The 12,191-nt window shown below is 39.6% G+C and overlaps 1 protein-coding gene across 9 annotated transcripts in view; it reads right to left on the bottom strand.

The window, feature by feature from the left end:
* Positions 1 to 12,191, bottom strand: part of LOC121853752 — a 50,235-nt gene that overhangs the window by 11,206 nt on the left and 26,838 nt on the right. For all 9 annotated transcript variants that reach the window (XM_042348107.1, XM_042348109.1, XM_042348100.1 and 6 more), the window contains 17 exons: positions 11,773 to 11,893; positions 11,031 to 11,225; positions 10,136 to 10,309; positions 9,604 to 9,826; positions 9,113 to 9,369; positions 8,341 to 8,610; positions 7,602 to 7,828; positions 7,105 to 7,243; positions 6,041 to 6,187; positions 4,896 to 5,049; positions 4,198 to 4,390; positions 3,763 to 3,919; positions 3,364 to 3,536; positions 2,679 to 2,781; positions 1,793 to 1,938; positions 719 to 785; positions 300 to 427 (listed from right to left, as the gene is read on the bottom strand). In XM_042348107.1, coding sequence (XP_042204041.1) covers positions 300 to 427; positions 719 to 785; positions 1,793 to 1,938; positions 2,679 to 2,781; positions 3,364 to 3,536; positions 3,763 to 3,919; positions 4,198 to 4,390; positions 4,896 to 5,049; positions 6,041 to 6,187; positions 7,105 to 7,243; positions 7,602 to 7,828; positions 8,341 to 8,610; positions 9,113 to 9,369; positions 9,604 to 9,826; positions 10,136 to 10,309; positions 11,031 to 11,225; positions 11,773 to 11,893 — 2,874 coding nt within the window. The remainder of the gene's footprint in view (positions 1 to 299; positions 428 to 718; positions 786 to 1,792; positions 1,939 to 2,678; positions 2,782 to 3,363; positions 3,537 to 3,762; positions 3,920 to 4,197; positions 4,391 to 4,895; positions 5,050 to 6,040; positions 6,188 to 7,104; positions 7,244 to 7,601; positions 7,829 to 8,340; positions 8,611 to 9,112; positions 9,370 to 9,603; positions 9,827 to 10,135; positions 10,310 to 11,030; positions 11,226 to 11,772; positions 11,894 to 12,191) is intronic.

Raw genomic sequence — 12,191 nt, 5'->3', positions numbered from 1 at the left:
AGGTGAGAAAGCCTGTATATTTCCTCATATGTATAAATAGATAATACGCATTGATATGGGATCAGAATAGACAGTATGAGACATGAGGAAATAAGAGCAAAAAGAAATTAAATAAACATGTTAGAGAAAAACAACAGGAAGAGAGAGAGAGAGAGAGAGAGAGAGAGAGTGAGAGAGAGAGAGCCACTTTAGCCCACCTGGCTGCCGATGATAAGTGGCAGATTATCAACAGATTTGTCCCAAGAGAGAGGTCGCTCTCCGTTGTCCGCGCCATCCTCAGACTTGCCGACTTTACGCACCTGCACACCGTTGAGTGGCTCCTGCTTGGTGGCAACCTCGGGCTTCTGCTCCACCTCCTCTGGGGTCTCCCTCAACGGCACTTCCTCCAGTTTGATACCAACATCCTTGACGGGTTCTTCCTTGACAGCTACAGTGGAACAGACAATTGACTATTTACATTAACTCTCTTTCAATTACTGCCTTAATTAATACCATTTGGCATTCTTGGAAAAGGGCATGAAGATATATATTGTTCTTTTTAGGATTACTTTTACATTTCTTATATTATTAGAAAGATGGAAAGGAGAGATTAATTTATAAATGTTTTTAATTATATTTCGGCAAAGGTGAATGAATTCCTTGATTCTACCAGTGACAAAAATAACACTAATTAGAATCCTTCCTTCAATATTTAAGAATGTAGACCAAAACAGCCTACCTTGATTAACTCCATCAGACGCAGCTTTCAGCGATACCATCTCTGTTTGTGTGGAAACTTTTGTTCTCTGTCGATAAGAAACAACTATTATAAATCACTAGAAATGTCGGTGTGTAAGTAACATGGGTATGACATAGTTGATGGTTGTGTAAATGTTCGTAAAAAAATGGTTTATGGTGATTCGTATCTGACATATATCATAATTCTGGTAAGTCCATCTTGACCACTGGGAGATGAATGACATTGTTTTACCACATTTAAACAATTATTATAAGATATATGATTTTAGTTTCTTTGTAATTACTTAAAATTAACTCTGACACTAATATCATTTACTTTGATATTGAGTCTGAATAATTAATTTTTTGTTTAAAGTAAAAATTTAGGGATTTTCATTCACTCTAGCTATGTAGAGTGGTTACAGTACTAGAGGTAATATTTTACTTCTTATATTAATACCAAACTTTGATATAATGTAATTTGTAATTTTCTAAACGTAGTGATGTTCACATTCATTTTTTACATTGTTAAGAAAAAATAGAATTAACTCTTAAATTACAACCTTTGCAGTTCTGTTACCCGCTGCCACGACCACTGTAACCCACCTACAACTACCAAGCTACCGTAAGACACACATTATTATATCAACACCACACCCGTCCTAAGATTAAGACCCCCCTATGTCAACATCTTCACACGAGTCCTAAGATTCCCCATGTCAACACAACAACACGTGCCCTATAAAGACTCCAATAGTTCATCACCACGCCAATCCCAAGACTCCCCCAGGCCAACACCACGCGATCCCTAAGACTCCCACAGTTCTTCACTACTCCAACCCTAAAACTCCCTAAAGTTCAACACCAACTAAGTCTGGGGATGAATTCTCAAATATTCGTTCCAATAACTGTTCCTCGTATCTGGGAACGTCTCAACATAATAAAAAAGCAACATAAGGATAAAATCATGTGTGACTAAAGTGAGTCAATGTTGCACGATTGTTCTCCAGTAACCACATCAAGGCTAAGGGGAAAAACGAATAAGGGAAGTGGAAGTTCTCTGAGGAGTCCTTACCCTGCTGCCGTTGAATAGTGGTTGTTGCTCCTCCAGGTCCATCTGATGCGCCTTAGTTTTCTTCCTCTTTTGGTGTGACCTCAGGAGCAGCACAAAGATGAGGATGGCGGTGAGAAGGAAGATGGTCCCTGAGACGGCCGGAACCACTGTCAGGAGGAACGAACGGGCATTAAAGTATCGGGTCTAGGATAAGTCACACACACACACACACACACATGCATGCACGCACGCTCACGCGCACACGCACACGCGCACAAACACACACACACTATTGGAGGGTCAAGATGTACTACCTGGTGCTGCTAAGGTTAAAGATGTTGGCCCTATTCCTAGCTCCCTCTCCTCAACCCTTTGTCTCCACCGGGATATATCAGCATACTCCCTCAAGATACCAGTGGCAAAAGTAAACAATTTCGTTTCAGAAAGAAGTGTAAGACGTGTTGAACAGTGATGAACAATGTTGAACTAAACCTAACACCATAAAAATCAGAGCTAAACAGTAATAGCCGAGGGTCGGGAAATGTTGACCTTCACAACACCAGCTGACAGTAAGCGAGGTACTTGACACTACATGGTGTCCCCATGACACCATATGACACCACCTGCGAACGAGGTGTTTGCTGCTCGACCCATTGTATATTCACTTCATGTTCCTTTTTTTCTTCTTTTAATGAAAGGTTTTGTTAAACGACCCACTCCCCAATGTCACTGTACATAATAAATCAAATAAATAATGTTTGTCCATTGTTTATGTTCAGCCTTTTGCCTGATGCCCCTTTTCCATTAAAACATTAATTAATACTATAGCAAAAATACAATAAGTCCAATACCCTACGACCATGAATTAACAGGAATAATTATTAGAATAGTTAAACCAGATACTCACCGTCGTCCATGCGCGTGTCCCTCTCTGGGTGAGAGGGGGCCACGTAATCCACATCGTAGGTGAACCTCTGAGCCATCCTGAACGCCCACTCGGGACCCATCACCTGTACCAGCCCCGAGACAACGGTGAAAACCCAAAAAATCTCTCTCTCTCTCTCTCTCGCTATATATATATATATATATATATATATATATATATATATATATATATATATATATATATATATATATATATATATATATATATATATATATATATATATATATAGAGAGAGAGAGAGAGAGAGAGAGAGAGAGAGAGAGAGAGAGAGAGAGAGAGCAGAGCTTATGCAATATGGCCTGAGAACTTTGTTTGTTGACATATTATACAAGTAAATCACAACTGAGCTTTAATGTATTACATTGTATTATTCTAAACCAGAGGAATAAGTTCTCTGAAGAATATCAATTGGAGGGATAAGTATTAGTATCATCATACATTTGATAAGTTAAAAAAATCATATTTCATCCTTATTCATTAATACAATTGATAAAAGTGTCATGAAATATTCCAATAACTCTTTGTACTCGACAATACTACACATAAAAGTGATATAGTTTTAGGTTATTAGTGATACCCTCCTCACTATAATGCCAACAGCTGAGACTACACAGTTTATTGCCCCAGGAGAAGGATGGTGACTTACCGCCGAGGTGTTGAGGTTGTTGCTGTAGGTCATGCGAATACTGGGGGCACCCACACCTGCAAACCCTGCACAAGAGCCCAGACCGGGGATACCGTAATTCTTGAAGTGCATGTCGTTCTCTTTGTACAGCTTGAGAATCTGAGCCTCGCCGTCAGGACTCAGAACTTTCACGTCTAATAGAAACAAGCAGGCGGTGGACAGAGTGTTATAGGGTTATGTAAGTTATCTTTGGACTGTGTTACAAAAATATTGAACTGGAACTTCAATTAATTACACAAAAATCTGAGAATGTAACGAATTGGATATAAATACTATAATCTTGATACATTCTAATTCTACCCGTGGTGTCAATTATAACATTAACTCATGTTTCAAAACGTGTATAGGTGTCTAACTCACTGGAGATACAGCCATGGAAACTATCGTATTGGCCGAGGCGGTCGTCGACGCCAGCTTCCACCCCGCCAAGATAGAGGCCGGTGGGCGTGGTCTTGACACCTGTCTCGCTCACGTAGATGTTCTTAAGTGGCAATATTTGGTGCTCCTTCCTGTCAACCTACGACACACGCACAAGTACACACACGCACACACTTAGATCACATCTTCCATATTTGGTGAGATGGTTTATGGTACAGAGAAAATAACAGATTTTTCATGATACAGGTATAATGAGGAAATAACATTGTATAATTGAACAAAGAATAATAATATTCACATGTCTTACAAACAAAATTTTCTCTCTTTGATTAACACATTGTTACAAAGCAGAGCCGAACTGTTAGGAAGGATTTTATTTAGAATTAATTTCTGTCCAGCATTTTTTTCTTTCCTTACCTTCAGCGTCATCCCACTGTCCGTTTTCTCCACGATCACATAGTGCCTGTAGCCGTCAAAGGCACTAAAATCGTGGTCTGGCGAGATATCCTTGGCACCGAGAACCATTTCTTGATTTAGGTCCGACAACTGCGCCTCTACCAGGAGGGACCCGTCACGCTCAATTGCCACCAGCAAGTAGTCGTGAGCCGTGCTGGGGAAGTGGCAAATGTTGGTTACCTTAACGCTAATGTGAGGTGAAGTGACTACCAGGGTACCAGAGATAAAATCGTAGGATTACCTCTCAGTGCTGTGGTCAGACATGAGATAATTAGTGAAGACCTGTAATATGATAAACTTCCAAAAATATTCAGCTTTTTGTGACAAAGGACATCTTGGTTATGTGTCCATGTTATGCGCCTTTCTACCTGGGCAGTTGTTCCTCCACCATCTTAATCTTTTTTTAATGTGATTCTCGTCCCGCAAACAGAAAAGTTAGTGCGGTCATATGTCTTTACCAATGTTTATTGCGCCGCAGTAGTGTTACCGTTTACCGCTATGTTGGCCCCAACCTATAACATGTAGTTTAATTTTCTGCTCTATTATTAGTCTATGCTGCAAGATTCCCTGCACTGTATTCCTAATTATTACACATAATTGGAATTCATCATGTACTGTACAATGCTGTACCTTTAGATTTAACTGTATATATTACTTACTCAACGTCAGTGGACCTGAGGAGGGCAACTAGCTGAGGGTTTGAGTGTCTCTTGGAGGAGGAGAAGGCCAGCTCGAACCTGAAGTTTTCCTTGATGGGTGAGGTAGTTGAGTCCTTGCTGATCCACTGTCGTCCAGAAAACGTGTACCCGATCTCTGTCAGCCCAGAAATATTTTACACTGTGTCGGCACAACTTAGTACTGTATAGTGAAAGTGATAAGTGTACCATCGCCTTGACTCATGTTAATGTCACGAAATATAACTTATTTGTATGAAGATACTTCAGAATGCAATGAAAATATGATGATTTGCGATTATGTCTGGTCATTACTGTCAAGAATAAAGTAGAATTCTAAATAAGTAATTTTTTCACCTTGTATGGCAAATGGGAGGGAACAAATTGGTTAAGATCTACAAATTCTTTAATTTTTTAATTGAACTATATTCTACTGTAGTAATTACTGAGTGTATGACGTATTGTACTCGTCCTTCTATAAGTGTTCTGACTAAACGCTAAACCTTTCATTAAATGCTAAATCGTTTCCCATTTTGAACCTCATCAGTTTTTCCCATACAATATTACCAGTGTCTAGTTATTATCCCTATTATCCCTTCCATCTCCTCCTTGGTCTTCCCTTCTACCTCCTAACTTCCATTCCTGAGTCATATACTCTTTTAACCCCATCCTTAAGCAGACCCCTCATCGACTCTCTGCCAGACTTACTCCCATTACACTAGATGCACTACATATAAACTGACTTGTCATGGCTAAGCCTTACCTACCCGACTGATAAATCAATCTACTTTCCCCTTCCCAAAAAATCTTTAGTTGCCGTCAGATGTCTCACCCAATCCAAAAATGTAAGGGTATACATGTAGTAGCTAAAACAACTATCTGTGCATACTTTGTGGGAAACAATATGAGACCATGGACGATAAATTTTGGTATATGAGGGCTGTCACTAGTCACACGTAAAATTTCGGAGCATATCGACCCCCACCTGCATAGATAGTTGTTTTAGCTACAGTACCTTCCGTCCAAGTATCAAATGTCGCAACTATATTTGAAGTCAATATATTTAATGATTACCAGACGAAATAACAGCATCGGTATTGTTAAGGACGCCCAGGGGATGCGGTACTCACCAGTAGCACAAGTAGGTCCTGAGTACGAGGTGTCGGCACAGTCACAGTGGAAGTTGTTGTAGAATTGGAAGTCCTCGGTACAGAAGCCACCGTTGAGGCAGGGACGGAGGTCGCAGGCCATCGAACAGTTAACCTTGATGTCGTCCACTACAGCCCATCATCACAAGTAATACGAATGATTATGGTGTTAGTCAGATTGTTTCGTCATTTTGAAAAGATATGAATGAATGTTAAATACTCAATTAGTGGAGTTGATATTAACATTTAAAGTATGTTATACCTTGATAACGGAATACAAGGGATGTATAACCTTTTTCTTTTTTAAACTCTGTACTAAGATAGCATAGAGGGATGAAAGGTATATTCAACATAACTTTTCTCATGACATCTAGATTGGTGAGGTGCGTGTTGTGTCACTGGTATAACCAACAATTAAGATGATCTTTATAGACTAATAACAGAAAGCAAACCAATGAAAGACAATGAATTAGGAGACCATTTGGGGGGAAAACGTACTGTACTTTACTTGCTCCATGAAAGTTTGCTAAATATGTTGGTTAAATCAATTATATTATTGGGGTTGTAGTTGTGTGTTTATAACCGGTTTAGTTATTAAACACATCGCCCTGTAACATTTAATCTTTTACATTAGATTATTGAAAGTCATTCATTTGGTTTAGGTTGATGGAGATCATTGGGCAAGATCAATTTATCTCTGAGGACGAACTGCGTATCATGTAACACTCAAAGATGTTACCATTGACGCATATGATTTTAATTATCTCTAACAAGTAAACAAAAAAGAGTAATCCGGGTGTATAAGAAGTGTGTGAATGTTATTTTGAGATTAAATATATATATCAAATTACATTCTCCAATTAACATTACCTCCGAGAAGACCACAATAACATATTATTTAAGAATTGCGAGATATTATATTATCAACAATATTTGTATATGAAAATCGGAGCTTTTTACTCCGCGTTACGAGGCTTACATCTCCCGAGGCGTGATTCACTCTACGGGAAACACGGTTATGAAGGTGAGTCTTCGTAAACACTCACCTGGGAAACTAGATTTAGAGATCAGTTTGGTGAGGGAAACGGGTCTGGATCCGATCTGGAGTCCTCTGATGCAGCCCACCAAGCCAGGGATGACAGACGTAACATCATGCTGCTTGTCAGTGGCTGAACCCATGTATGCCTGCAGAAGATAGGGAGACGTGTAATATTAATAAGTAGTAGATACTAACGAGTAAGGTTTAATCTGTATCACTATAATTGTTCATTTTAATCAAGTCCCCAATATCCTATTTTTCATCAGAATAGACGTGTCTTCGTCTCTTTTATTACTGTCTTTAATCAATTTTATTCTTTCTTTCATTACTTATCATTCGAGAATTACACTTTTAGGACCGAATATCTTCTTCACCTTCACTATTACCAAAAGCTGATAGGGAAAAATGTCCTTGTCATTCTTCTTTTCACTCATCCTTTTCTACCTCAAGAAAACTGACTCATATACTTGTCTTTAGGAAGAAACAACAAGTTTTGTTTTTCACCTGGAAGAAAGGCTTAGGCTTGGTGACGGAGTGTGGGTAGTACACTATCTCATGCAGTGGTCGACTCTCGCCGAAGGGGAACTGGTTATATTCATCCTCGTGCAGGAGCAACAAACCAGCGTCCAGGGAGACGTTAAAGAAAACTCCGTTAGTGAAGACTCGGAGACTAGTGGAGGCGAAGGATCGCTCGACTGAAACCTGCACCGACTGACCCTTGGTGAACACCACTGCAGAGTATAACATGGTCTTGTCAAGTAACAACTAGGATTGCGAACTCTTAATACTGCTAACTGTGAAACAAATATATCCAAATTTCATATACTGTACCTTTAACTCGAGGTCTTAGGCAGTCAGTTAATGAGAGCATGATTGTACAAAAACTACTCTAATCTATTGCAATGGAAATATATTCACCCTGATTTAAGTTAAAGAAAATATGCATTCTGTGAACTAGAACAATAGTGATTTGGGGTAAATTACAAAGATTTTGGCGTTGAGACTTTTGGGTGACAGCACAAAGTTCTGTAAATTTGAGTACTGTAACATTCAGTAATAATGTATAAAATACCTGACCAAATTTCAAGGTTTTTATGTATATGTGACCTTTTAAGGATTTTGTGCACTAATGAATGAAACAATAAATTTCAATTATTATACATATTATATACCTAATAATACGTTATCTATGTAACATATATAAGGCTGCCGGGAGCCTTAGTTATGTATCCCGGACACTCACCACCAGCATCAGCCGTCACCACAAGCTTATGGACGTCGTGGCCGCTGTTGAAGATTAAAACTACCTCGTTCTCTGCGGCCAGGTACAGCTGGACGAAGTTATGCAGGTAATCATAGGCGAAGAGGATGAGTCCCTTGTTGATGTGGGTTCGGAAATTGATGAGGAAGCTTTCGTTGAGTAGGTTGTGCTCCCCGAGGCTCTCTGTGTCGTTAACGAAATACTTGAACTTGGAGACCTCCGTGATGAAGGTGATGGCATTCTCGTTGATGTCTGCCAGTAACAGAGTATTCTTAATTTACATACTGTAGGGAACTCTTAGCTTATATTTCAATGATTGAAGAAAATATTGGACATGTAAATGGAAAAATATGGAAAAAAGGTACCTAATTAGCATATTTCAGCATCATTAATATTGCATACCTTGTTCAGTTACACTATCAGCGCTGTAAAAAGTCTATCAGAACTCGAATGGATGACAGCTGAGCTATGACATTTATTAGCAGCTAAATCGAAAATAAAAGACAGATGAAGATCTAATATTCAAATTTCTAACACGAAAACGTTGAAAGGTTTGTTTTGGTTAATTAATGTCGAGCGCGCGCGCATGCACACACACAAACGCCTTCCCTTTTCCTTGATTCACTTTCTTATTTCCTAACAGCCTGTCTCCTCTCCTCTCCCCCACACCCTTATATCCTCAAGAACCGTACCATTCTCTTTCGCATGACTCTCATAAGTATTCTCTCGTTAATCTAAGAGAATTTATACTTACTATTTTCGCAGTTCTTCCCAGAGTGTGCGAGAGGATTCTTACAGATGCACTCATAGGTTCCCCATTTTTCGATACAGGAGGCCCCGTTCTTACAGGGGTTGGGGTCACAGGAGGGTGTACAACCGTAAGTGACGCCATGGGCAGACACCCTGATGAACGGCTTTAGGTCTATAACCTCGTCGTTGAGAGTGAGTCCACGGATACAGCCCACTAGACCCTCTAGTCCCTCCTGTTTATCTTCGTCCGTCAGTAGTTCTCTGAAGAGGAAACTCATTAATAGTAAGATACACAAATTATTGTAAACTCTCGTTTATATCAAGCAGGTGTCTCAGAATGATGTGCAACAGAAGGGTATTTTCTTGTATGTCATGTACAGCACAGTACTACATATTCGAAGAATTGCGATTATAAATTAAACACTTAAATTAAGATGTAATCCATGCACGGTTTATACTGATGCATCATACATCTCGATAAATTAGCCTACTTACGGAGGAATAGCTCCAAGGTACATAGTTCCGTCGAGAACTCCAAGACGGGTGTCTTGGTCGATGTCGATAACTTCCTCGTCAGAGTTGACGGCAAGACGCAGCTGGTGGTCGTGGATATCGATGAGGATCTGCTGCCAGCTGCCGGTGTTGAGATGGCGGCTGGTGGACAGGCGGTGACGGTATGTCTCTTCCCGGAAAGTGTACGTGAGCTCTACCACTTTATCTGCGACAGATGAAACATAATATTTGATTTCATCGGTGATAAGATCAGAATCAGAATCAACACAAATCAGAGTAACCAGAGCTCAACACTTGGATTTGTTGCAAACAAACGTTTACAGCTGTAGGGATATTTACCAAACATGACTTTCAGTTGCAATGAACCTCTTTTCATTTATATTCTTGTTATAAACACTATCTTATTAGTCCTTTTCCGCTAACTCAACAAAGTAGCCACTACTTTGTTGAGTTAGCGGAAAGGGACTAATCACACTAAGAGAAGGGGACCTAGACCAAGGTTCAAGATGTTTACCTCCAGTGAGAGCGATCTTGAAGGAAGCGTGGGCGGGGTGGTAAGCTGGTTGGTAGGCGATTACCGCTTTCTTAGTCGTAGTCTTGAAGCTTAGGAAAAGGCTTCCCTCGCGCCACGCAGGAACCTCTAGGTAGCCGCCGGGCTTCGTAAAGCTTACCGTCTGATCTGCTGAAGCTGCACAGGGAAAGGGAATAGGGAAAATGCATCTTTTGTTACAAGAAAAAACGAAGACTGGATACAGGGGAAAAAACTTTGTATTGTAAAGAATAATAAAAAGTAATAATAAAAAATCAGGAAAATGAAACTGTTAAACTACGACTTGGTTACATTCACAACATATCATGCTAGAGTCTTATACACATACTGCTGCCACATGGCGCCTCACAGTCCTACTTATCACTATTAAAAATATACGACCTAAGACTCTTCGCCTCATTAAAGCCATTCTTTCACTTTTTCCTCACTTCAACACCATGTCCTAAGATCCGTTCCTTCACTTCTTTACCTATACATGTAGTCATTCTGCTCATGAAATAAGGTCCATCCTCCTCCTTTCAATCCCAGTTGCAACGCGCCATTTGTGTCACCCTTACTGTTTGTAAATTATCTTTACTTGATTTTAACATGTGACAATATATCATACCCTACCCTACCCTACCCTACCCTATCTCGCCTCTCCTTCCACTTACAACTCTTTAAATATAGGGCGTACACTCAATTCTTATTACATAGCAAAATTATGAATTTCCATGATTCTTGTTCAAGGTACAACTGGCAAGCCGAGCTTAAATATAGATAATTTTCTCCGTTATATTGTCATTCAAAAGGTAATCTGCCCTGTGTCCATCACACAAGGGTTAGAAAAAAATGATGGACCCTCAGCGTCAGAACACACCTTCCTTGATGCACTTTAGAGGACCCAGAGTAATTAAGCCTTCAGTGTCCTCCTTCTCTCGCGGGTCTTGCAGGAACACCATGGAGGTGATGGGCAGATGTTCCGGGTCCCTGAGCGTGCCTTTGTCCGTCCTGGGGAGGCCGTCTCCTATATCACAGTTGCACATCACGTCCAGCTCGTCACATGAATTCGCTTCTACGAAACATAAGAAGATCGAGTTGTCAACATTTTACCAAAAGTTCTACAGACCATCCCATGATAGTTAGCTCAAAGGAGCCTTAGAAGTCTAATGATATACTGCACTTCTACTTAAGATGCGTTAAAGTATCATTTTATATATTAGTGGTTCGATCATATAAGTGATGATGAATACATACAGTACACTCAAATTATTAAGCTTAGAGCGAATACAAGATTTCCAGAGCTGAGGACATATAACTTAGGATTTATCTAAGTGCATTATGTAAGGACAGTATACAGTATAAGGATCGACAACATACAGATGTTTGTAGGGAAGAAAAGGTTGTAGTGTGATAGGTTCAAAAGCGCAGAGATTATTTCCTTACGAAGCAGAAGTTATATAGTTGTGTAAAGTTAGATGGCTGCCAATCCTTTGATATGAAGAAGACACCTTGGTTAATTGATTGGCGAGTATTCATCAGTCCTGATTAACTTATCACTGCAACTGTGAAACTAATTACAGAAATAATACAATAGAAATTTAGCTCCTACCAGTACTGACCTCCGCACCTGCACAGTCCGGGAACCTTTGCGCCGAAGTTGGTGATGAAATCCTTCGATGGAGAAGACAACCAGGTCCTGCTGTAGAGACGGAGGGGCGACCTTCGGCAATCATACCTTACCTAAGAAAACCATCACACTCCTTTTAACAACACGTTTTACGAACTTTTGTACTGATATAATAATTTTAGATTGAAACATGTACAGTGCAGTACTAAGGTACTGCGTAATATCTAACCTACCGTTATTTATAGCCTTTAAAGAAGTATTGTTCTTCATGATTGTTCTTATTCTAGAATGATTTGTACACAAGACTAAAAGGCCAGGGATACAAAATGACATTATTAATCCTTTTATAAACACCAGATGTCAAACTGTGTTCATATGAATTACTTAAAATATAGTCAACAGGTTATTCAT

Source organism: Homarus americanus, unplaced genomic scaffold (genome assembly GCF_018991925.1).
Source record: "Homarus americanus isolate GMGI-L3 unplaced genomic scaffold, GMGI_Hamer_2.0 scaffold18703, whole genome shotgun sequence".
Lineage (NCBI taxonomy): Eukaryota > Metazoa > Arthropoda > Malacostraca > Decapoda > Nephropidae > Homarus > Homarus americanus.
The sequence above is the reverse complement of the archived record's forward strand: the minus strand, read 5'-3'. Positions and strand labels throughout refer to the sequence as shown.